The sequence below is a fragment of the Thermobia domestica genome, chromosome 16 (assembly GCF_964235325.1).
Source record: "Thermobia domestica chromosome 16, izTheDome1.hap1.1, whole genome shotgun sequence".
NCBI classification, from domain to species: domain Eukaryota; kingdom Metazoa; phylum Arthropoda; class Insecta; order Zygentoma; family Lepismatidae; genus Thermobia; species Thermobia domestica.
Genome location: NC_137469.1, coordinates 1,485,814 through 1,513,699, shown reverse-complemented (window position 1 = coordinate 1,513,699; position 27,886 = coordinate 1,485,814). Strand labels below are relative to the sequence as shown.

Genomic DNA, 27,886 nt, shown 5'->3' with positions numbered 1-27,886 from the left:
ATTTCAGAAAAGCCTTTTGTTATGAATGGGGAGTAGAAAAATAAATGCGAGCTGCATGTGCTGCGATTTCGGCTCCATTGGGAACGCATACTCCCAACTGGTGAGGGTAAAGGAAACTTAGGACGGATTCTTTAATTCTAGAACATATAACTTTTGCTGATATTCTTCTCCAAATGTTCCCCACTGCAATTGATCGAATTCCACCGCTCTTCTTATTAAGCGCAATAAGTGATACTCCAAAAAAGATTGGTCTTATTTCCTGAGGTATATTATTTGAAAGGGTTAAATAAAGTAATTCTAGAATCATCGTACTTAATCTTTCTTTTGAATCTGACTCATGATGTAAAAGTAGATCCCTAAGAATCGAGGAACGGAGGCCATCAATATCTCCAGCTGATCCAGATGGGAAGGATTTTACAGCGTATAGTAATTCAGAAACTGAAACTCTTGTTATATTAGGATGATCTTTAGGAGGGTCTGGAAATGAAAAGGTGTCTGAATGTGAAGGGTGCTTCTCCTTAAGTGTTTCTAAAACAGATGCATTAGGTGTGGCTATGATATCTTCAGAAATTAGTAATCTGACTGCGCCTCTTGCCTGCATCGTTGAGTTTGTGTTCGACACTTTTGGTGTTAAAGGATGTTGAGTCAGAAGAATATTCAGATTTGCATTTGTATCTTTTTGAATAATCATGGAGTAACGCATCTCGGTGAGAATCATTCCATTCACAAACTCGTTGCTTGACCCAAGTCGTTAAGTTTTTAACTTGATCTGATTGTGACGGAACATTGAGCACTGCATACGGGAATAATAACAGATTCATCCATGCGTCTAGGTCGTTTCTGTTTACAATACGACGGATGACATCATAGAGAGAGCTACAGATGACCAAGCACCTCTTGAGACTGTTCTTAGTAAAGGAACGGAGGATTTTAGTTCGGCTATTAGGTTGCAAAAGTCGGAGATCAGATGTTTTTTGTTGCGATTATCGCATTCAATTCCATTTGGTGAAGAAGGATTATAATTTAGAGATGACTTCCACTTTGATATGGAAGGCATTTTTTTTTTCGGAAAGTTTGGTGACTTTTGCTAATGTGGATAGCAAGTCCTCTTTGATTGGCCAGATGTTTTTCACAATGAGGGCAGGATACATATTTTTCATCGTATGTAAACTTATTTAATTCATCGTTGTCAATCTTCAAGCAATCATTGGAGATTAGATTATTTACGTCATCATAACTTTGACCAAGACTCTGCTGGTCAGCCACTACGCTGCGCAAACACAATTCTGGATTGTTACATTCGTGAACCGACTCCATCCACCATTGTTGATTTATATATATATATATATATATATATATATATATATATATATATATATATAAAATTTTAATCACTTAAACAATAGAAAATTTTAAATTTGTTTAAAATAATCGTCATTATATCTTCTGTGGGCATTCCTACATTAGAATTATGAAATATGAGTTTTAGTCCTAATCATTTTATCCTGAGCAATTCTTAATCTGCATTGCAATAACTTCATATGTGGTTGCTTCTTTCATGGTGAATAAATCCGAACACAAAATTCTAAAGGAAAGTGTCGTGAAAAAAGAAAACTAATATGCACAATATAAAGAATAAAAAAAGGTAAACATTGATAAATATCGTTTGCCAACGATTGAGTTTGAAAACCTGGGCCCTTATTCCATAGCGGTTTGGGTTATTGCAACGTAAATTTTTCGTTTTAGTTTGTGCCGATAGCTAACATAAAATTCCATTATTGGCATCATTTTGCAAACGACGTGAATGCCGATAAGACACCTTATGTGGAGTAATCACATATTTAATAAATAACTACGATGTAATATTTTACTTGCTGCTTGACACTGGCAGCACTGATGCAAAAACGCTGCTATTTTGTGTGAAATCGTTATGAAAACAAAAGCAGTCATAATAAGTGTATATTTACGAATAATGTAGAAAATAGAGAACTTACTGTAGTTGTCTTCCTCAAATAATAACCGCTGTCTATTATATGTGCAATATTTTGATTGTGTTAGTTATGATTCTAAGTAATGTGAAACGAAAACCACGACTTCAATTGTACTGAACGTTGCTATTTTCATCAATAACTATTTCGCTATCATCGAGGTGGTACAAAATGGCTTCCCTTAGGGCGTTAAGTAAGAATATTCCTTATATTCGACAACAATTTCGAGCTTTATTGGGAAACACAAGTGTGTTTGTTAAAGTAGTGTGCATCATTGTGTTGTGTAGTTATTTCCTGTCATTTTCTGAAACAACTGTGCGTGTAATAAGTGTGACTCCTGGATATCTGTTACCCCCAGTTTTCTGGATATGGACTGCATTTACGTACTGTTTTCTTGAGATACATTTTTGGGAAGTTTGTGTTGACATTATAACTGTTGGTTTGTGTGGAAAATTAATTGAACCTTTATGGGGAGCACTAGAAATGATGACTTTCTTTGGTATTGTGAACCTAGGAGTAGCTGTACTAAGTGCATTTTTTTACTTGTTCCTGTATATGTGTACATTCAACACAGATTTGTTGTTTACAGTCCATATTCATGGTTTAGCAGGATATATTGCTGCTGTGTCTGTAGCTGTGAAGCAGATAATGCCAGACCACTTGTTGTTAAAAACTCCAATCGGGAAGTTAACGAATCGTAACATTCCGTTAAGCGTATTGACTCTGTCACTAATCTTATGGCTCGTAGGTTTGTTAGAAGGAACTTACCCAACAATGTTTACATCAGGTTTACTAGTAAGCTGGACTTACCTGCGGTTTTACCAGCGACATAGTAATGGAACAAGAGGAGATATGGCTGATAATTTCACTTTTGCCAGGTAATTAGTGTTCCCGAGGAAATTATTTTCAGATGCCGACAAAATAAAGTTAAAATTCCTTATAAGTTCTATTATTCAATAGCAATTCTTTTTGAAGCGGAGACTCACCATACACTAAGTAAAAATTTCGATAACCTTTACAATACACGCTCCAGCTGCTCATCAGTGAGTAGAACCGTTTAAAAGACTACTTTAGGAATAAGTTGGTACGTGTAAAGTAAGTATGGGGTTAGCTCTACAATACCCACCTGGGGTTAAATTCCAAAGTTGGGCGTCCGTTTCCAGCGAAATTTTTAAAATTTACAGGAAAGATATGGGTAATTTGATCGTTTGTGTGCTTGATAATATATAAGAGTCTCGAAAAAATCTGTTTATTTGTTATATATAAGCGGTTATAAACATGGGACTATACGGCGAACAGAGGGAACTATTTGGCGCAAGGTAACCGAACAGTTGCATTGTGGGAAAGAAACGAGCATTTATGTTATGAACATGGCGAATGTACAAGGGCAATGAACTAGCAGTCTTAACATTTGTGAAGCAATACGTTGATAACGAGCAAAATCTTTTAATAGTTTGTGAAGAGCACGAATTAATGAACCTAATAACAAATTGCAGAATGTGTGGAAAGGAGATAACAGCGAAAAAACTTAACGAAAGGGGACGCCCAACTTCGGAATAAATGCCCCCACCTGAGTTGGTATCCTTGCGCAGAAATAAGAAATTAGAATCTATTGTTAAAAGAAAAAAAAAAAAAACTGTCCAAACTTCCCTAGCCCTAAACTAAACCGAACCTATCCACTACAACTTATCCCTATCTTCCTCTACTCTAGAATACCCTTTTAAAGCGGTCCTACTTATTGATGCAGAGCTGTAGGGTGTATTCTAAAATTTACCGTAAGTTTTTGGATCAATTTTGTTAAAACTAATGGAGGGTGTAGGTGTCGTTTTCGCGAACCGCATGTTCGAAGATTTAGAGGTAAAATGTAATACTTTGCATGAAAAGGGATGTTTATAAGGAACAAATTTCTGAAGGCGACAGAATCAAATAATACAGCTGTATTTTAGGTTTACTGGTGTAGAGTTAGTGTAAAATCTTTACAAGTGCTTTACGACGGATAGAATAAGTGAGTGCATATGAAGGATGGCTCTATTAGATGTTATTTTGTACCGGCGCCATATTTCTGCAGAGTGTATAGAACTTATATTTTGTTTATAAGTGTAGTGTTAGCGTATGAACCGTAATAATTGCTATTGAAACTCATATCATTGCCAAAACCGGCTAGGTTCTAGAACACAGGTCCCCCTTTCCATTTAGCTGTAATAAAGACAGAAAACAACATGCTCTGCGGGGCTCTAACCCACATTCACTCGCTCGGCAATGCTATGTGAATTAAATATAAAACTTCGGTACAAAAAAGAACCAAACTATTTACTAACCTGTATGGAAGACCTGTGTTCTACAACCTGCCCACAAAACCCACTACTTTCCTCTACCATCACTTGGGCACCCACCCACCATCGCTGATGCGCCTGCTCCCTTCGAACCCGCTACTGCGTGATCCCACTAGAGACCTGCACGGGCCGGGCTTGGGCAGGCCGACTCTGTTGTTTCTTTGGGCCGGGCTGGGCCCGATTAATTTCAATTCTTTAATAATTATTGGCTTTCGTTAAACTATAATTAGAATAAAGGCAAACTTTGAAGAAGTGTGCCCATGAAAAATGTTACAAAATGAAACTTTTACAATTTATTGGGCCGGGCTTGGGGCAAGAATTTTAAAAAAAAAACTTAACGGGCTCGGGCCAAAGAATTCGGTCCGTGCAGATATCTAGATCCCACAAGCTTCGTCCTGTCCTGACTCGGTTTCCATTTGTGCTTTTTTTTAAAGGAAAAAAGCTACGTAGCACAGGTTGGTTTGTGTTTTTGGTGATGATATGCTGCCCTATTAAGAAGCAAATCGTAAAAGAATTGTAATTTTTCAACAATTCTTTCTAGTGGTGCGCCAAAAGTAAACCTGTACGTAATCGATTGTAATTGCTCACAGCTGTGATACCAACTGAAGCGAACATCGTAAAATTCACCCACAAGTTTCTTTCGGATGGCATTTAGTATCTTCCCCAACTCGTTTTATGGCTCAAGAACCGAGTGTATATATATATATATATATTGGTGGGAAGGGCTAAATTGTGATAGACAAAAAGAAGAAACTGGCCCTGCGGGACTTCTAACCCTTTACACTCACTCAGCTATATTTTGTAAAGTAAGTAACACTGAAGATTATATGGGCCTTAAGCAGAGTCGTTTTGAAGTTATGATTAGCGCCATACTAAATTCTTGACTAGTGAGCGAATCATAGTTAGTCGAACTCCTTAGTATGGCACTAATCATGCATCAGGGGGACTCTGCATGATGCCCTATATGTGCAGGATTTGGGGGAGATAATGAATATCAGTCGTTTCTTTCGAAGGATAATAGATTACATAAAGAAAATGTTACTGATTAAGAATAGTCCGTCACAAAAATAGTAATTTTACAATTAAAATAAGTAAGTGTATATCAAAGGGGATTATGTAGGATATTTAATTCCACTTGCGGAGGAATTTTTCACAATGTAGGACACCAGAATATCATGTTTACAAGTGTGAAACCATTACAGGTAGGTGCTCGAATAAGTGTGGTTTTATGCAATATCAAGTATTTTCTTGCAGTATCCTCGTATTTGCGCAAACCCTCCGTCGCTGGCGCGCAGAGCCCCATGCTGCTGTTCTGCCTTGGCTCTGTTAGATAGCATTCTTGTTTTCAATTGCCATCTATCATAAGTTGGTTTGTGCTTTTCTCACAGTCGATTTTATAGCCTGCGTCCGAACGTGTTTTTATACTTCTAAGGACAGGTCCTCGTAAAGTGAATGTGCACCCATGAATGCAACTCCTGTCCTAAGACAGACCTTCTAAGACGCTGCGAGTGAATTTCGTTATAAACTAATTGAATATAATAGGATTACAGCTACTAGAATAATACCTGCACGCATATTATCAATCTGTACGCTATTATTTGGGCATGCGCCAGGGTAATGACAATCCAGAACGCTGTGGAGAGTCATTTAAAACAATAAAAGTGAAAAACAAAATGCTGCTTTGATTTGACGTACCATTCTTATTCTGCACAAAGAATATCGACGTTGAAGCCATGCGTAATTGCAGTTTGTTTCAGGTGGTAAGAATATATTTTAACTAAGAGATCGGTAAAGATACACCTTTTTTTTGCTTAGTCATAAAATTTAAGTGTCCATAAAAGCCGGAATATCATAAATATTAAATTCAAACGTTAAACTGTAGCCTACATATCGTAAAAACCATGTGAAAGATAATGTAGCAAGTTACATAAAGAACTCACCAAACAAAGCACGGTTATTTGAGCAGTTAAGGGAAAAACAATGATAAGTCATGTTCTAACTAGAGATGGCCACAAAGTTCCGGTGGAACCGGTTCTCAGAGATCCGGTTGCAGACCTGGATCCGAAAGCCCCCAAAGACCCGTAAAGGAGGCACAAAGTTCACCTTCAAAACACTGCAAAGAGGACCATGCGCTTGTGCCCCCAGAAAAAAAATTTTGGGCCACCAGTGGGTATTTAGCCAAATGAGTCAAGCGGCCGGCGCCTGCCTGTCGCTTCCACCATTTCATCTAACACACTGTTCATAGCCTGCCAGCACCTCGGGTTTACCGTAGGGATGGTCATAAGATTTTAGTTCCAGTGGAACCGATTCCGGCTATCCCTAGTTCTAACTTTCGAGTAAAATGCGGTGACATACCAAACAAGCTTCCCCTGCAATCTGTAGGTTCATTTCCGAAATTAAAATATCTACATCTGTTCTTGTGGTCCCATCCCAACCCATTCCAGTTAACTGAATTTCACGGAAAGTCTTCTTTCGAGCCGCTTAATATTCTGCCGGTTTAGACGTTTTTTCGAACAACTTGCAACAATAATTTTAGTATGGGGCGCTTCATGAACCATTATCTTTCTTGTTGGCTAAAGTTAATAACCTTATCATTTATTAATAATAATAAAGTTAATAATTAGTATAGTGTGGTTCATGGAGCGCTTCAGACAAAACAAGTGAACGCTGTGTAATTAATTAATGACCAAGGAACGCACATTTACAATACTCAGGGAGGAAAAGAATCTTGATTTTTTTATTCAAATCGATTATTTTTATTTAAATCTAATTTTTCACCTTGTATAATACAAGTCGCAAACTAAAGAAAAAACATTAGGAATTAGTATTCAATGTTAATTATGCCATTTAAGTATTGCGGTTAGGGGCCGCGGTGGCTCAGTGGTAGAGCGTTTACCTCTGGTGCATGGAGTCCCGAGTTCAAACCTTGCTCCCGCCAAGTGAACTTTGTGGTGGACAAAGATCTTGTGCGTAGGTTTCCTCGGGGTTCTCCCGTTTCCTCCGACTTCCTTCATTCCACCATTTCATTCATTTCTCATCATCGTCTCCTTTAGTTTAGCCGGCATAATCGATCGTGGGACGTAAGACTCAAAAAACTCAATTAATTTTCATTTATAAGTATTGGGGTTCAGTTTTTAATTAATCCCCAGTCGTTAGCCTATTTCAATTCCAAACAATGTGTCTTAAGCATTAAGGAAAAACTACAGCAACGTTTATCAAAATGGCACTTTTTTTCACCAAAGTTAGTGATATTTGGCAGGGGCATATTTATTTACAAATTTCGCCTAAAGTTAAAAGACCTACCAGAAATTAAGTGTCGGAGAGGGGATCGGATCCCTCAAAATACGCCCCTGTTATCTGAAAAGAAACAGAGGTGCACACAAAAGAATTTGTCTTAAATGTCGATGGTGATTTCCCCGTTGGAATAATTAACGATTTAAAATCCAATGTTACGTACGATAAGAAGAAAACAGGATTGTCCGGTTACCTGTTCAAAATGGGATTTTCCCTAATTATCCTCTGGATGAAATACTCGTTTTCATACTGTGTTGTATATACATTTGAGTCTCATTGTATTGTGATTATTATCTTCCATAATCGAAAAAACAGATCAAACTGATTTAAATCAATCCACCCTGACAGTGCTGTTTGAGATGTCACCTCTTTGTTCTCTAAATCTATTTCGAATAAGATCTCTTAAAAGACTAGTTATTTATGGAAAGAAAAAAATATTGCTATTCATAAAAGAAGGATAATTTAACTATTCTTCTGTATATTGAGTAAGTGAATGTATTAATTTCTGGGTGAGTAAATATATTTAAATTGATAGTTCTTAAAGGCTGACTTAGGAAAATCTAAAAGCTCCCAGTGAAATCGTACTCATACATGAAAATGAAATTAATTTTTTTAGTTTGATTATGTCCTTCAGGCTAAAGGAGACAGATGATTGGTGGAAGAGAATGACTGTGAGTGATTGTGTGTTTGTGCTCTCCTACTGGGGATTAAACTCGGGACCATGTACACCAAAGGCCATTCGGTAACCACTAAAGCAGTGGCTAGGGCTTTTTAGCCACACAGTTCCTGCATATTTGCATAGTAAACGATATATTCCCGAAATTCTTGACATTCTTATTTTCTCCAAATCAGAAAGACCTGTTAATATCATGTGATTGTTCCTAAAGCATCTTCTCAAAAACTTAACAGTTGACAATTTAGATTAGTCTACTTGCTCAGTATAAGGGAGAATCGGTAAGTTGTCAGTTCTTTCATAAAGAAATCGCCGCAAAAAATGATTCCACATACACAACCAGTGTATGTAGAAGTCTCATTCCAATTTTGTACCCTTGCATCAAAAATGCAAAAGTTTTCTTAGAACTGTTAAAAGAGTTTGTGCTGTGAGCCCTCTTAACGTATTTCTCTAAGTATTTGTAGAGCGTACTTGTAAATATTGTTCTCAGACGATATCACTTTTTGTTATTATAATTCTCAAATTTTAAAGATACCATTGTCCTTTAAAAGAAAAATCCATATAGAAAAAAAAAAAAAGTCTTATTTTATTTATGATATATCATTGAATTAGAAGGAGATAATTCACGAAAAGTGCAGATAAGCTGCACTAGATTAGATTTCAAAAGGAATTTCTGTCGCTGTGAAACACAATAACTCGAAGCACCTACCTTTCTCAACAGACTTGATGGTAATTTGGACACAGATGGAGTGACAAAAGCACTCAGTGTGGGGAAAAAGAAATTCGAAAATTCAATTTAGTGTGTGGTGGTTGTTTATTATCTTCTAAATGAAGATCTCCCATTATCAATATTTTCAGAGCAAAATAGCATCATTGCATATACATAGTTACATAAAGTCTAATCCAGTTCGTTTGAATATTTCTACCATATGCACGTTAGGAAATACACATATACCCATTCTAGGAACGCAGATCCTTTAAGGGTTTTATTATAGAAAGGTGAAGAAATGAAGTATTGATCGAATGAAATATAGAAACCGTCACACACATTTTTCTTCGATAAATGATATGACTTATCTTACGGTGCTCAAGTGTTTATCCCAACAAAATCATCTCAACAGACGCAACCGGTGTTATCCTCAGGCACGAAAACGAGCTTTGAGTATCCATAGGATGCCCTGTAATAAGGTTTTCAACAGTCATTTTTTTTTTTTTTTTTTTTTTTAAATTGTTTGCTGAAGGAATATGGTTTACAGATAAGTTACAAATCCTCGATTAATGTAAACATTTTACTTACGTCAGAATGTATTTTGATAATAATAATGTACATGCGGGAGTATATGAAGCTATGCATAGTGTGAAAACTTATCTTGGTATGACAAACAGAAATGACCAAGATCAAGAAATATAAAAGAGACTCTGGAGATCAGAATGCTGTTAATTCAAGCCTTTCCAAACATCCAGGGATATCCGATTACAGTATTAACAAGGTAATTAAACAAACTTAATCACACTTTGAAAAGAATGCGTTTGAATTATTATATAAAAATGAAGAAACCCAGGTTAAATTTGGATGAAGGTAACCTTGACAAGAATTGGAACTATATTGTCAACAGATTCATTCAAAAATGTAAGTTTCATCAACGTTGTATGCACGTATTAAATCACATTATTCACAATCTCACGGAATACGATATAATAGTAAAGCAGTTGATCATAGGGTTCGAAGTGGTAAAATCTAAATGGGTTATATTCTGTGAAGTGATGTTTTGACAGTTGATAAACTACAAGTTCTGTTAAAATGTGCATATTTATTTACCTTTTTGACAAAGAATAATAAAAAACTGATTTATTTTAACATGGTCGGTCCTATATCTGACCTTGGTTTGAATTGAATTGAGGTGGATATCTGACTTTAGTTAAATCATACTAGAGTACGTTTGTTTTATCTTGGCACACTTCCCGCCAGTGCACTTAGTTGGCTTTTAAAGTATTTCCTGCTAACACTCACGTGAACGTTTTAATCCAATAGACGTCTTATTGGCTTTGTCGTGTAAGTGACGTTAGTTATCAGCCAGCCCATCAAATGAGGTCATTGCTATATGGCGGTTAGTTGAAGGGCTTAGTTGTCATACGCGAAAAGGGGTGTTACAGTGACTTGTGAGCGGTGTGGCGTTTTGCTGTATTTCCTAGCGTATTGTAACTCACAACTTAGCTGCAGCGTGGCGTTGCAGACAGATCCATCCTTTAGGCGGGAAACGTGTCAAGAAAAAACAAACGCACTCTAGATCATCGTCTGTAAGTATATACAAAATTTCAAATTCTTTTGACTTAACAGTATAGCAGTAAAACCAATTTTAACTTGAGGATGATTTTACTTACGAGTGACTGAGGCAGGCGTTTAAGAAATGTGGCTTTTGGGCATTTGCGTATGTTGTGTAACTGCTGATAGTGAACGTGTTAAGATGCAGTTTGTAGGACAAAATACTGCTATATATAAAGCAATCGACAAATTAAAGTAAATAACAATTGTATTGTTCATTTACAAGTTTTGTATTTCTTTTAAAAATGCATGTGAGTGGTAGGACTTTATGTTGGCCAACATAAGCTGATTTATGTTTATTTCATATTAGTTGTGGACTCATAAATATGTGAGTTCAGTGTATTCGTCAATTTTAGTACCTGAAGGGACCGAGGATAAGCAGTGATTTCATTCTAGTTGTAAGGGTGGCCATATCACTTAGAGAAGTAGAGTTGAGTTGATTTTAAGTTTAACGTGGAATCCGAACAACATGAGCTCCTGCCGGGAATCGAACCCAGGTCTCCCATGCTAGAGGCGCATACGCTAACCGCTTATCCACAGAGGAGCTCTTTAGAGAAGTAGAGTATTATATTCTTCAAGAGTTTCAATGAATGGGAGGTATTATATTTACTTTTCATGTGTTATATATATAATGCTATTTAATCTTTTTTTTTTACATTGTGATAAGTGGTGAATGGTGGTCCAGTGATAAAGCGCTTACGTTTGGTTCTAGAGTCCGCGGTTCGATACCGAACGTCGCGAGTTTGTGGTGAAGAACATCGTCTCTGTGGATATTCTGGTTTCGTACCATATGCTCATGACATCAATTCTTTCATGGCCATTCTCTTTCATCCTACAGAACATACTGTGGGACTTAAGGTAAGGTTAAATATCCTGAGGTTCAGTCACGGAGCATACTTTTCCCGAGAAATGAGGGTGTCTGGCAACATCGACGTAAAATTGAAAAAGATTTCATTTAATTTTCATAATGTGGTATATTAATATTTGAACTCTAATCTGAAACGTGAAATGTAATAATTGTTGAATGAAAGTAATTTAGAGTCTATTTTATTATCTTTCGTTTGTTCCAGCTTCTTCCCAAATGTGATGCAGCCTCCAATAGCAGTGGTTGGCAACATAGTGCATGGCTTCCTTGTTCGCATCGGCATCTGCCGACGACCTGTTAGGAAATATGATCTTAGTGCTCCTTCGGCGATCACAATTAGCTTGCCTGGTATCGACACACACGACATGGAAAGGAGGAGGTAAGGCGAAGCTCATGGGGTGTTCAAATAAGAGCGCAGGATTTCAATTAATTATCATTGTCCTTCTGCTGATTAGACGCCACAGCTATCATGTAGACACTTAACGGGTGTAATCATAAATCGATAACAAGTGAAAACGCGTTACTAATGCGGAAATTTATCATAGACCTGGAGGAAGTTTTGTGGAAACACTATAAAGGAGTTCAGACTTTTCCATAGATTAAAAACATGTACTCACCACTCCATATACATGTACACGGAGTCTTTGTCAAAGAACAAAAGGCACATTAAAAAGTATAAAAGACACAATTTAGGTAAAACTGCGAAAGATAACTAACAATCGAAAAATTGTGAAAGTCTATTTACAGCAGCAGTCTTCTAACTGTTTTTGCAAATGTTTATGAAAAATGCGTCGTGGAATGGAGTAGACGGTGTCTATCACAAGCCCAGCCATGTACATTTTCCTCATTGTTAGGTTTTGTTAGGCCTTCCATACACTATAGGATAGATCCTAGGAAGACTTGCGATTTTTCCTAGAGTCAAAATCCCAACGTGTATGGCATCAGGTCGCATGTTATTTCCTATGTCCTGAACGATCCTATAAGGTTTCTCTTGTTTAGAGCACGCTCTATTTCGAAAAATAAATCGTAAAATTTTGATTTAAGCGACATCAGGTGAGAGAAAGTGAAAACAAATTTGTTTTCATCCCGCCATATTTGTCTACGATACGAAGTAATCTGTGCGCGATATTTAAAAGGAAATCTATGAGCTGGAGCGAAGATGCTATTTGTGCACTTCGGCGATCGTATGTGGGTGAAAGAGCAAAAAATACTCAACAAAATAAAGAGTGGTGCAGGGACTGATGAAGTATGTTTTCTTAATTAATAGTGTTGTTAACATTATCCCCATACTACCAATTGCTTGTTCAACTGTAGACGCCATTTTTTTTTTACCACAATGCACTATGGATCAAGATATCGCAATGTCATTCGGCCAGACAGGAAAGATCTTCACGTGTATGGCACAAAAGGATAGAATTTCCTACGAGGTATATCGTAACATTTTTTCTAAGATAAATCCTAAGATATTTCCTAGGATTTATCTTACATAATGTATAGCAGGCCTTATGTGTCCTTTTCCATTTTACCTTTTGGGGGGGCGCGGTGGCTCAATGGTAGAGCGTTCACCTCCGGTGCTTGGGGTCCCTGGCTCGATCCCAGCTCGCGCCGTGTGGACTTTGTGGTGGACAAACACCGTGCTCGTGGGTTTTCTCGGGGTTCTCCCGTTTCCTCCCACTTTCTTCATTCCACCATTTCACTCATCTCTCATTATCACCGTCTCCTTTAGCCTAACCGGCATAACCGTGGGACGTAAAACTTAAAGATTTCATTTCATTTTTTCCATTTTACCTTTGACAACACCTCTGTCCTTTAAAAAAGGGGTCGCGTAAGGATCTGGAAGATCAGCAACACTTTTGACAGCAATGACAATGTTTGAAAAGATTCTAAACCAACACACCACTGTTTGGCTGAGAATGAACCATTTCTGGCTGTTGCCTTCCGTACTTGACAGTGTGACTATTTGTTATGTCATATTGACTCATAATTCCAACTTAGCCAGTTATTCTTGTCGGGCTATGCATACACTTGGAGCATTGAAAACGTGTCATTATTTTGCGGAGCCAGGTCACAAGTTTGTGTAATGACTGCAATTGGACATCGAGATTTCATTTTTCTTTTCTATTTTTGGATGGAAGTTGGGGTTAAGTATAGAGGCCAACAGTATCATAGCTGATGGAAAAGATTACCTATCATTGCGGGAATTGAGCTCAGTATGCGAAAAAGTAATAGAAAATTTCGTCAAGAGAACAAATGTGTGCTTGCAGTGTCGTGGAGGCTCTTTGTCAGGTATTGTATTTCACGTTTAATGCCAATGTGTGTCCTTTAAAAATTAAAATATATATCACCTTTTGAATAAGTTATTATCTGTTCATACAAAATTAAATCTTCAGCTTTTATTGGGGGGATATCCAATGTTATAGAGGACAGCGGTTGGATCTGCCTTCCACAAAACCTGAGGTACCGAAGAGTGATTTTTGGATCGAAAGATCCAATATACTTCAGGCAAAAATTTTCTTGTAGGCCTTATATCTGGAGAACTACATGTAGTGTAGCCAAACCCATATTCCGTAGAAAATACGAAAACTCGATTTAAGGGCCGTTCAAAAATCCAAAAACTAATTCTTGGCCAAGTTCGCTTTATATATATATAATCTCATTTCTAAAATTCTTGTTGGACAATAATGAAGTTTATAGAAATGTCTTACCTGAGAAGCTTCATAATTATAAATAAAACAAATTGTGAGCATTCAGAAAAAGTAGTTTTCAATCCGACAGTCTATTAATACTAGAAATTTACAATCATTTTCTTATTAAATTCCCAGTGGAGGAATTCGGAGATTTCTGTATAAGTCGCAATTTTTACTTACTCCACAAACTGGGAAGTTTATTAAGTAAAGTATACAGATAATTTTCCTATGATAAAAATGTTCCCTCGTGAAGACAGTGAGGTTATTTTAATAATATTTCTGATAACTAATGCAGCTGTAAATGGAACATATTCATGCTATAAATTATTTCGCGTGAATAGAAATGAAAGTGAATTGTTTATTTTTAGGTTTAATTGACTAATAACAATAAATTATTCCCTTGTCAAATTTCCAAAATAATATGCAATACATTTCGATATATTTCGGCCAGAAAAATCTTTTTCCATCTTCAGCACTTGAAGACAAGGAAACAAAATGTTTTAACACATAGGTAAAATTAGCACAGCATTGACCCCTCCCCTCTCTTGCCCCCTCCCCCCCCAAAAAAAATCTGGAAAATAATATTTTCCAATTGTAGAGCTATTAAACCGATCTCGATGAAAACATCGGGGTCTACGAGTGTAGTTGCCTGGAAGATTATATAGGCACTAGCTGAACCTGCGTTCTGTACGCAGCACATCATTCACATAGAAGCATGAATCTCCTTGTCATTCCTCACATCTGAATAAGCCCCTTTACAGACGAAAGTGAAAGACGTCTTGATAAAAATCGAGAAGGGGTGCCATAAAAGGGGAATATTTTTTTTCGATTATTTTTTCAGTATCTCTCACCGTTTGCAAGATTTGAGGCTACTTCCAGTTGGAGTTTCTAATTCATGTATGATTAGTGTTTTATTTCTTCTTACATGCAGTATGTAATAAGCATATACATTACACATACAATTAATTATATTATAATGTCAGTGATATATGGTGTTCATTAGGCAAAACACTCCAAACAATAAAGATTCATCTCAGACTGGAGAAATGGTTATCCTTCGTTTTTCATTGTGGTTTGGCCATGAAACAAACTCCTGAGAGAGATACAACGCCTACATACAAATATGTGGTATTGGAATGTATAACTCGTAGGATATGACGCTTTACTTTAAAAATTTCAACATTTGCAGTGTACCCCTAAAAAAAAGTAATAAAGAAATAACAGCCATTAAAAAATATATTCAATTAGAACTGAACAATCTACACAAATTTTGCAATCGATCAGTGAAAACGTCATCTTTCTAGAGCGTATGGTTCCCAAGAGCTCACTGTCGAAAGGATTGGCCACAAATATATAAATATCCAAGAACACATAAATTTCTCTAGCATTTTAATATATAGATTACGAAAAGGAATTTAGAATCGCGAGTGAAACAACATCTGATGCTAAAGTAGAAGATCCGGTTTCAGGTCTTGCGGAACGCTGAAAAAGAACACACAACATAATATTGTAAACTCATAAAATTTTATTTGCTGCCATGAATGAAATAGGAATACCTATTTTGGATTTTTTAAAATTTTATTTTCAAAAAAAAAAAAAAAAAAAAAAAAAAAAAGAAGCTAAATAAGGGTTGGTTAAGCAGTTATTATTACATCAGTATTGGCACAACAACAAGAACATTAATGAGCTGGCAATTTTCCCTGCCTGAAGAAACGAACACACAGCTTGAACCCGCCGCTACCGACAGCAGTCGACAAGATGTTTTGTTTTCCGGTGAATCCGTCCCCTCATATCTCCTTGATGATTTTATTTCTTTAACTCTTTTTTTATTCTCCGTGAACACGGCTCCAGGGGAGAACTGAAAGCTTGAAAGTAAGAGCAATGATAAATTAAGTTGGATTATGAGGACAGAAGAAGGTAAATGAAAAAATTCTTACAAACTTACAGTTGTACAGGGTGTCTATCGGTCACGAAGAAGCCACGAAATCAGAAAACGGTCATGAAAGTCACTTAATTTAGCTTTTGGGTCACGATTTTTTTTAATTGTACAAATGTAAGTACAGATTGGAAAATGTTGTTCCATAAAACGTCAAAATTCAGCATCAAAAATGTCTCTATGGTCGGCTTTAGACGCTACCAAATCGCAAGCAAAGTACGTTTCTATCGCATGGATGAAAATTCGGCCTAATACGCACGCACATTCGCTCTTAAAAATTTTAGGAAATTTTATGATTTGGGAAAGAAAAGGTCACGAAATTTCATTTTGGAATTTTAGTAGACACCCTGTTGTAGCTACTTCTTACAGTCACTTATCCAGGTTATAAATGTGACTCCGCGTAGCGTAGTCGCTAACGCTCTCGTCTTTGGTGCGAGCGGTCCCGAGTTCGATTCCCGGTGGGAGCACTCGGTCGAAAAAGTGTAAAAAGCTTTTTCAGGCCAGTCATCCTGAATGAGGTTTTCCTAATTCTCACCAGCCAAATGGGACCTAACTTATATGTCGTAGTCCACTTCCTTCCTTCCCTTTTCCCGGATAGTGTGCTCGCCGCGGGACGTTATCCATTATACGTGACGAGCTAAATGGCCATAGATGCCGAAAGCCCAGAATTCTAAACCCTAAATCCAGGTTTTACTAGTAAATATTCTTTGTGTAAAGTCATTGTAATTCTGGCTGGGTGTTAAATAGTTTTTGTGTCATAAAGATAGCCGTAGACGTGTCTGAAATTTATTGGCTTGTGTTACGTGTTGTTTTGGAATGGCGAGAAACGTAAAATTTTGTTTTTCTTTAGTTTATTAGTTTTCTGTATCAAACTTCCGCAATATTTAATCGATCAATTCATCAACAGTCGTTTAATATCTCCCTTTACTGAATGTTTAGTTAATAGTTTATAATAGTAGTTAAGTTGAATGAATCATATTATTATAACTAGTGTTAACAGGCGTTGGTAAAACGGTTATTTATCTTAAGTTGTTTAGAATTGTTTAATATGTTATTTCTGTTTCTTTCTCTTTTTTTATTATTGGAAGAATTGTTGCCATTATACCTCGTTGAGTTATGCTATGTTCTCTCTTATTTTTCTATGTTTTCTCTCGTCCTTCTGATAAGTAATCTCAATGCTTGTAAAGAATACGGAGCCTTATGTGAAATAGACTTAACGTAAGTCCCCGTGAGCGTTTTATGCTATATTATATATACAGAGTGTCCATAACCTTTTGGGTCAAAATTATACAGGGGTCCAATATACACATTTTGAGATAGGAAACCCAAGGTCGAAAACGGCTAGTTCAAGCTCCACACCATATTGAAGTTAAAACAATTTGTGAGAACAAGTACGAAGTGTCAATAACACTTGTGTTTATCAAGTCGATGTAACCTGCTTTATTGTCCATAATACTACATCTGAGTATGTAAGGTTTATTACAAACAATCTACTGCTGCACTGTACGTACTAAATACTCATAGTAACTGCACAAAGTGACGACCACCATCCTCGATCCACGTAGTACACACAACGCCTAAGGAAATTTTGTCTCACTCGCTCAAGTATCCCCTGCGTCTCTTGCACCTTAACCCTTAGATACCCATGATATTTTTAACTCCGAATTCCCAACAGGGGTAGAGGTGTACTCCAATACAAATTTTTGCAATTAGAAATATCCTTATTTGCGGCATCGATAATTTTTTTTTTTTTTGTAAGGTTAGTTTAGGGTAAGTTTAGGTAGGTTAGATTAGCGAAACGGAAATTTGTTTATACGCAATAGAACTATATTAATTTCGTAATATTTTTGGAAAGGTTGCAATAAGCTCTAATATTAACTGTTCTTTATTTTACTCTTTACAATAATTGTAAAATAGATAACGAAGGAGGGTACAAATGTACCCCAGTGTAGTTTTTAGCCACATACGTAAGCAGATCACCTTACAATATAATTGTTATTGAGGAAATAATTTTCCTTACAGTCCGGCCCACAATGTAAAGAACGCTAGCCAACCTCGGGCGTCTGTGACATAAAACACGCGTCGGGTACATTTGTAACACCCTTGATTATCCGAAGGTTAAGGAGGCAGCTAGGACTCTTGCAAGCAAGGCTTCCTCGGATTTTACTGCCGATTCATACACCAAAGACTTGATGTCCTCATGGGCAATAAAGCAGGTTACATCGATTTGATAAACACATTTGTTACTGAAACTTCGTACTTTTTCCCACAAATTGCTCTAACTTCTAGATGGCGTGACCCTTGAACTAGCCGTTTTCGACCTTTGGTTTCCTCTATCAAAATGAGTATATTGGACCCCTCTATCACCTGTATAAATTTGACTCAAAAGGTTATGGACACCCTGTATATGTATGTGGAAACTACTCATGAAAGTCCATGTGGTTAGATGGTTTGGTAATTGAGTGATACGTATTAGAACATTAGCTTGCGAAGATGCTGTTTACATCGGAGTCCGTTCAGTGATTCTCAACCTGGAGCACACAACCTGAGGCTAAAAGACGTTATAAGAGAAAGCCAATGTGGGACTACTTACACAAAGACACCTCAGAGGGTCAGTACAAAGGACCTAGGTATAAAAAGTTAGGAGACTACTAGTATAATTTAACCCCATAGACTCAACGCTGCTAAGTAAATAATGTGCTTTTATTGGCGGATTAAAGAAGTACCACGTGTAAATCATTAGCCACGCGGGGACAATTACATGTATCCACATTTGAATAAATACGAAAGATAATAATCGAGGTTCAAAGATAACATGAAATTTTGTAGATTGAAGAAACGCGATTCCATTTGAAGTAATCATTATGATAGGGACAATTTTAAAAACGTAAGCGTGGCAATCAGCAATAATATATAGTACGTGTAAAAGTATAATTGTACCTATGTATTGCTAATGACTGCGCAAGGAAGACATTTAGAAATCTAATAAAATCGAAAGCCTTGCGTGAAGAGCTCCCAATATTTAGGTCTATATAAATCCCATGTAGCCTTGTAAACACCTGAAGGAGAGTCAGATCCAACGAAATAGTTATAGTTATCCGGTTAGTGACTGTTTTATATATTTTTTTAGGGTAAACAAGGAAAATATTGAAATCATACTTGTGCAGGAAAATGCTAGAACTATCCGGATAAAGTGGGACTTCTAACCAGTTTTTTTGGTGCAAGGGATCACTTATTTTTATTTGGGAGCTTTTCAGGTAAGGCTTTCGCTTTCATTAAATATAATTAATTTAGATGTTCTACGTTGAAATTTTCTATTTCTATTTGGCCATAATGGTTTCAATCTGTGAAAAACATCCCCTTTTTAAAAATAATAATAATAATAATCCCTATTCTTTTATTCTTTTACAATAGCAGCTGTAAATGTTATTCGAAACCACGTTTCTTCAGTCCCTTTTAAGTTTTATTTTATTTTTCTGGTTTTCGTGTTTCAGTAATTTACGAAAAAGACATAAAAACTGCCTGAAATTTGAACTTAAAGGGGCAACAAACTTAGGAGAGAATTACAGCAAACTTAGAAGAAGGGACCAAAATAGCCAATTTTTGAACATTGGTCGGATTTTTTTTTTTTTCCATAAGACAAAAATACATTTTCTACAAAATGCCACAGTATAAACATTAGTTTTGTTGTGACCATTCTTTCCTCTGATTTTGAGCTAAGTGAACGCTGAAATCGCATAAAATAATAGTCCATGCATTCAAGTGTAGGCTACGTGAATTAGTTATAGTTTTTAAGATAATAAGACCCAAGAAAAGTTGATCTCATTGAATGGAATTTAGAGTCCCTTTTGAGCACTGGGACTGTATGAAAAGTGGATCTATAGCTTCACGTAATTCCAAACTATATGAACTCCAAATCTAACCCCAGACGCCCATGCGAAAAGCACGTATGCTATCCAAATAACCACGAGGGAATTCTAAAACATTCGTAATTATTTGAGTGTTTCCCAACTGGTGTGTCGATCCCATAGGATTGTGTCGCAAATTTTAGAATTTAAAAACTCATGAAGCATTTAATGATTGGTTATTTTGCAACAATGCTCAGTAATACATAATCTTACGCTATTATAATTTGTGTTACTAATAATAATTTTAAAAAATCAAATTAACGTGTTACGATGTCGTGCGCTTTTAACAAAGTATGTCCGCAGTTAAGAAAGATTGGGAACCACTACTCTATGTAATGAATTCTAATGGATGGTAACCCTAGTTAAGTCATTTTTATTTATTTATTTATTTATTTCAGATTTTGCAAGAAGTTTTGTAAAATTAGTTAAGAATTTACTCAAATTTCCTCATTTTCGCGTTCTTTCGTGGTTATTAGTTATCGTACACGCTCTGAACGCTGTATACGGATTCGAATTGCGGTGGGAGTAATGTAGTTTGGACATCACGTTAACCTGTAGGCTTGACGTCTGATAATAGATACTGTGCTGAAAAGGGCGTTAAACCCTCAAACATGTCAATAAAAATCCAGTTTCACTTTTTTGTAGCAACTCTCTCCAAAGTTTTGCTGTTTCTTAAGAGAAGATCTTTTTGGAATATTTTTTTAATGTTCAAAATAAAGGAAAGTATCAAAAAGGTAGGCTTCATACTCCTTCAAACAACCAAAATCCTTGACTGTTATTACGTGATGTGTAATAATTCTTGTTACTTCATAAGCTGTGTATCGTATTTCCTTCTCGAAATGCGAGACCCCAAGCGTTGATCATGAAGCTACATCGGAGTGTTTTCATCATTGATTCAAGGACTAGTGAATCATGATGTTATATTGGGTCGATGCATAAGTTCGTGCGGTTCTTATATTTTATTATTATTCTGCTGTTCTATTAATTCAAATACAAATACAACATATGCATAACATTAACATATTCTACGAGTGTAACAATACATTGCATACATTTTACTATCACTCATATTAACTCACAATCACTCAGTGATGTATTTACCTTCACTATCTATGACCTTCTGCCAACGTTCAGGTAGCAGTTCAATGTCTCGCCTGTAGAACTGTTTTGGTTTTAACTGGAAGAAATCTGTTAGCCATTAGTCAAGACAAGCTTTTCTGTGCTGCTGTTCTTTCAGCAATTGCTTGATTTCCGTGGACTGTACAAATTGTTCTCACAGCTTCTGCTGCACTTGATCCTCGGTTAGGGGGGCGCGGTGGCTCAGTGGTAGAGCGTTCACCTCCGGTGCTTGGGGTCCCTGGTTCGATCCCAGCTCGCGCCGTGTGGACTTTGTGGTGGACAAACACCGTGCTCGTGGGTTTTCTCGGGGTTCTCCCGTTTCCTTCCACTTTCTTCATTCCACCATTTCACTCATCTCTCATTATCACCGTATCCTTTAGCCTAACCGGCATAACCGTGGGACGCAAAACTTCAAGGTTTTTTTGATCCTCGGTTAAAGTCGGAGAGTAAAATGTGACATTCCATATTAGTTTGTCTAAAATATATACAATAGTACGTCCACGATCAAGAAAACCTGTGTTTCACAACACACGAACTCAGGTCTACGGTAAAACAACGGAATAACGATAAACAATCGCTTCACGCCGCATTGTTACCAACCCAAAAAAAACTGCACTTACTTGTGCATCGACCCATTACAATGGTCGTTCAAGCTAGTCAACAGTAAATTGACACATTGACAGTGTTCTTTCAAGTGTTGTGTAACTCAAAACCACTGAGAAGCCAAACTCTTGGTACTCTTGTTTTGTTTTAGTTGTTTTGAAAATTAAAAATGAAATGGCGAGTCCACTGATCTTGTTTTATTAAAGGCTTTTGTTTAAATGTGTTTCAGGCAAATAGCTTTAAAAGCGTTAAGCGAGAGGCTGAGCAAAGTGGAGCAGCAGCCGGCGTGGCCTAACATGGAGGAGAGTAACAACCCAGCGTCGACTGTGCCCTCGCCATCCTTATTACCGGCATCCAAAGTGCACGAGGCGACCAAACCCTCAACGAAGTCTGTGACGATCGCCATCCCCAGCGACGAGGTTGCGTCCCAACCTCCTCAACAGGCGTCATCTTCATCGTTAGGTAGCGACGGGGACACCGCCAAGACATGACCGTCTGTTTTATAAAATATAAAATAGATAGGTCGAATAAATAGAGGCAGACATTTTGACTTAAGAAAGAATAAAGACTGATTGATCGCCTCTAAGTATTAAATCTCAACAACCAAGACCCTTCTTTCGACAAAAGATAATTTCAGTGTTAGTATTGTGCAGTTGCATACAACAACTATGGACATTCAGCTAATGTATTTATATTCAAATGAATAATCCTCTCTTCTATAACAAAGCCCAGACCTAATCAAGTGATGCCAAGCATAAATAGGTTTTTCTTCTGTTCTTGTTAGTTTTATACTCTGTGTTCAAAGAAATTTCGCAGTAAAATATTTTTGGAGTTACGTTCTACACACACATTTTGCTCTGAGAGACACTCTATTTCGGAGTTGCAATCACTGGAAAGTTGTATTTGCATAACTATTCATTACAAAATAACTTTGAAAAGTAATTCATGGAATTTTAATACGGAAAAAGAAGGTTACATATACTTATATTGGAAGTAATTTAAAAGGGAAGAAAGTAAGTGGGGAGTTGACAAAAATGTATCCTCAGAAAGGTTACAAAAAATGTAGAAGGAGTGAAAATGCAAAGATTATGACGAAAAAAGGTAAGTCGGAAACATGGCCTGTAAAATCAAGTTCAGTTTCGCTGTAGGTTGCCTATCCACTAATTCCTTGGCACTGTAGTGGTTTTATTATTTACTTGACATTAGATTACTTTAGTTCCTATTTCCAGATTAGGTAGCGCGCCAGTTAATACAGAATGCTATGTTAAGTCAATTCAGCCAGCAATCGAGTAAGCAAAAGTAGTATATAGACCATTGGAATACACGGGAGCATCAATAAGTGGAAAATATGTCTGAATGAGTTAACATGATTGTTCTGTAATTCTTGAGCGATAGGTAATGGATTTTGTTTTTTAATTTAATGTTTTAAGTATCACTATATTAACTAAAAGTTAGCTTGTGTTATTTAGTTACGAACGAACAAATACTTATTAACGCGGTTTTAATGTATCCCTGCTACCCTTACTCGAGAAAGAAAGTCAAATAAGGAACAAGTGGATGAAGGAGAATAAACAAGCCCTTTAGAATATGTTTCCCTTTTAAATATATTTTAAAAATAAATGGAGTGCTATACTTTTGTTGATTCGTGGATGAAATATTGTTCCCAGTGGCTCAAAATTAGTTATTCCATATGCAAATTTTTCAGGTATTACTGCAATGTGAGGACATCTTATATGTCATCCCGCGCTCTTTTTGGCAAAGTTTTCACGTTGTAGTGCCATAGAATGAGATACCCAAACAATGGTGGTCAAGTGGCTCATGCGTGCGGATAGTCGTTTCAGATAGGTTTCATGTCCTGTAGCATCGGTGCTTTTTTAAAAGATGTTAAACTTCAGTTATTCTCTTAGTTCGCTGTTGCTAATGTAAAGCATGCTAAATCTATATGGAAGAACACAAGAATGCATATATATGGCATTTCGTATGTGTGAGCAAAAGTGTAAGAATTATCTTCGCCTGCTTTCTTCCGTACATCATGCGAAGTGCAAAGTAAATTGAGTTTAATGTTATAACTCTCTGGAAGAGTCTGGAGGCAAGTCATAGGGTCAGGAATAGTGAGCTCGTGGCGAAATCATACTTAGCGTGTGCATAATGATGTACTCTCTACCGGTTGTTCAAACCCACCTATCATGTGGTGAAGCTTGTTGTTGGTCTGTTTTATGTAAAAGCTCAGAATTAATATATCAAGATACTTAAAAATCTTAAGTGGTGACGCCGGGGGATGTTTGCTTTGAAATGAACAAGACTTTTAGTAACCTAGTTTTACTGCTTTCTTGCTAAATGTTCCTTAGTTCATCAAATTCAATTTACATGAAATGTAGGTTTATTATTACTTAAATTGTCATAATATATTAACAAATTTAATTTTCATGAAGCAAGACATATGTAAATAGATTTCAAGAAAAATAGTTCTTCATATAAATCAGTGGACTATAAAACGATGGAACAAGTTTAAGAAGTTGCTGGATGTTTTTCCTTGTGACAGAAAACGTTATCAGGTATATGGAAAAACAGAAACTTATATTGCGAAAGAAAATACCAATTAAATATATGGAAACTTTCTCATTCGCTCCAAATGATGTTCCAATGAATACAGAATACTTAAGATTATGATCTCTCCGTCGATACTAAACTAATTTAAACGGTATCTGTTAAAATACAAATATTGTATTCATCTACTTATTTTTTGGACTTTTGAGCGTCCGCTTTCCCAATGTGCCTTAATCACCTACTGGAAAATTAAGCCTGCCCCTACCACTGCTTTAGTGGTAGTTGAATCTTTCTTCGAATGGCTCTACTGAAACACAAGATTCTTAATTTCTTGGTACTGAAGATAGTTCGAAGTAAAAGTTCATCATGCATGTTTAAGCTTCGTCTCCAGTGCTATTTGAAAAGCCGCTATACTAAATACAAATTATGATGTGCGCCGTGGAATTTGTAGGAATCAGTAGCGAACTCTTAGTTATACTGGCCACACTGAAACTTTCGTGAAAATAATAGATATTCACAGGACGTTGAGAAGAGAGACAGCACCGACCAATAAGATACGCTCCCCTACAGTAATATTCGCCTTGATTTTGGCGTTCGATGCCTTATGTGGGCTGAAGGAGGCGAAGGATGATTATATAAATGGAAATTGTTACAAGAAACAACCAAATACAGAAGCATTAATCTGTATTACAAACAAATCAAGAGACCTTCTACTCCAAAAATGAGGCACCAGTTCCTTTATTTATGAAGAGGCATCGCTTGTTTGTTTTCTTTGTATGTGGCTCAAACGGAAGTGTTCCTGGTTCAGGACTACTTTAAGTAGGGCATTCGGGCGTTTGTCATTTCCACTAGACGAATATCTGTTTGTGTGATTCTGTCGGTGATAAAAATTTAACATCTCTTTTTAACTACCTGAGCTGCAGGGGATTGGACCCACAATGTCACGTAGGATCCGAATCTAACCAGTTCTACCGGGAATCTGTCAACTCAGTCAGAAATTGTTCAAAAGACTAATTTCTTGGGAAATGTGTTACTAGGTGTTGCCAAACTCTATCGCAGTGATATACCATTGGCTTGTAAAACTCCCTCAGTACAGATCTTGATTACGAAAGGCAGTTTACACTATTTTTATTTTCATGTAAAGACCAAAACAGCAGTTTTCGTCTTTATTGAGTGTGATTTTTACAAGAAACCAAGAGGCTTCTTTCTACATTCGTATTCCAGTGCTGAAATACAAAATTATTTAGTTACAAACTTGAATGGTGTTACTAATTACGTATTATTAACAAAGATTACTATAAAAAAAAAATATTTGCATTTCCTTATGGCCAATATCACAGTGTTTCCACATGAAAGCAAAAATGTAAATCGTTATTTATAAAAAGTGTCTTTAAATATAGGTGATGGATCCAGTTCAATTTCATCTCCCGTTCGTAACATTTACAACGTAAAATTACTTTCATGTGATTTGTGTCTGGAGCTTCGTTAAGAAATAATATTGCCTTATAATTTTATCCTAGTTGGGCTACATCACAGAAATTGATATAAAAATACAACATTTCCTTGGATGTAACTTTGCAAACGAGCGTCTTCCATTAGAGAGGAATGGTGGTTTCGTACGTTTTCATGTGTAGAGTGTATCTCCAAAGCTTGTTCCCTGTGCATCTTTCAACCATTAATTTCTAACATATATATTTGGCGGAAGAAAACAAATATTCTAACTCTTCAGATAATACTGTTGTTCCTTACGAAAAAAAAAAAAAAATAATAAAATCTTTATATATATAAGAATGAATAAAGAAACCAGCAAACTTAACTGTGATGTCTAATATCAGCATTTGATAGATTGTAATATCTGTATTTTCATAACGATACAAAATTTGTGTTGGATCGTTTTCATGTACATAGATTTACTAGTATTAATGTGTATTTTTTTTCAAAGAATAATGGAAAAAGAACGAAAAATAATGTAAAGAAAATGGAAGTCCAAAGGGTAAATAAATAAATGAAAAACAATTGTTGTTAGGTCTGAAAAAAATAATAATTTACGTCTAGTCGGAGTACTTTGCATTATTATTGTGGGTGGAAAGCATTTCACCTTTTAAAAACTCAACATTTATTTTTTTGATGAATGAAATGGGGGTTAAAGAGTTTAACAATGGAAATGTCAGTTGTTTCTGGCTTTCAGTTCCAAACTCCCGATAATTGTTTCAATAATAAAACTGTTGTTAAATACATTGTTTTTTTTTTCTTTCTCCTAATGATCCAGAAAAAAAACTTGAACAGGCAAACAATACGCTAACATGCTCAGAAATTTGGGCCGGTGGCTCAGTGGTAGAGGTTTCACCTCTGGTGCATGGGGTCCTTGGTTCGATCGTAGTTCGCGCCAAGTGGACTTTGTGGTAAACAAACACCGTATGCATGGGTTTTCTCCAGTTTCCTCCCATGATTTCATTTTTCATCATCACCGTCTTGTTTAGCCGGAAGAAAGTGGCGAAAACAGAACTCGAGAAAACTCATGTACATGATGTTTGTTCACCACAAAACTCACTTGGTGAGAAGGGGTCGCGGTGGCTCAGTGGTAGAGCATTCATAACTGGTGCATGGGGTCCCTGGTTCGATCCCAGCTCGCGCCAAGTGAACTTTGTGATGGACAAACATCGTGTGCATGGGTTTCTCCCGTTTCCATCATTTCTCATCATTACCATCTCTTTTAGCCTAGCCAGCGTAATCGTTGGACGTAAAACTTAAAGATTTCATTTTCATTTGGTGAGAACTAGTATCTACTCAGAAACCAGACGCACCAGAGGTGAAGTTCCTGTACACTGACTTCAAAGCTTTTGGCTGTCTCCTTGAGCCTTTTTCAGGTGATGAAAGTAGGACAAAAGTCATTAGAAAAGTGCATTTTCATTTTTTTTTCCCCGATAAGTCAATTCCTTTATTTATTTATTTATTTATTTATTTATTTTAATCCTTTGTGAACGAGGCTTCAGGTCAGCTGAGAGCTTAAAACTGTTTCCCGAAGGAATTTGAAGTACAATGTTTAAACAACCATGTTCAATAGATTTTGCAGTCTTCTCTTCTACTAGCGTTAAACGAATCCATCTTATAGAAATGTTTCAAAGAGACGTCCCACGAAGGTGTACTGAACAATGTTTCCTGCGATTAATGAATTAAATCAACCAAAAATCATCTTGTCCACATACGCAGCACTGATGCAAAGTACGTGGACGTGTAATTGATTCGCCTATTACATTTCTTCCTGTTTTCCAGATAAAAGTGTTCATCAGTTTCGTAGTCATTAGTTAACTGATTAATCTTAGTATTTCTGTTTCTTTTGAATGCGCAGGACTTTTAAACGCCGCACTCGTTTAAACATGAAGAAATTAACATAACTTTTGGGGAGTTCGATATAAGTTGAAGTATCTCACTTCTAATTGACAGAACCACACGAAACATTTTTTTTTCTCTCTCTAAGCTGTCTATAATTGGACTTACTCGTAGTAGTATATTTGTATACATCTGATTTCCAACTGTTTTTAATTTTTTCTCTGAAATCACCTTTTTCTTCAAAATTAAAAACAGCAGTGGTGTGGCTATTTGCACTCAG

General features: G+C 36.5%; 1 protein-coding gene across 2 annotated transcripts; it reads left to right on the top strand.

Moving 5' to 3' along the window:
- Positions 1-1,839: 1,839 nt before the first annotated feature.
- LOC145672869 (transmembrane protein 115) lies at positions 1,840-26,511 on the top strand. 2 transcript variants are annotated; one of them, XR_014128692.1, is made up of 4 exons: positions 1,840-2,866; positions 11,682-11,855; positions 19,230-19,356; positions 21,959-22,094. XR_014128692.1 is itself a non-coding variant. In XM_081742041.1 (3 exons), exons 1-3 carry the CDS (start codon positions 2,160-2,162, stop codon positions 22,218-22,220), a joined length of 1,143 nt encoding a protein of 380 aa, XP_081598167.1. In that variant the 5' UTR covers positions 1,873-2,159; the 3' UTR covers positions 22,221-26,511. The 2 variants fall into 2 exon arrangements, 1 of the variants encoding a protein (XP_081598167.1); XM_081742041.1 differs by lacking the exon at positions 19,230-19,356 and having other exon boundaries at positions 1,873-2,866; positions 21,959-26,511.
- Positions 26,512-27,886: the final 1,375 nt, after the last annotated feature.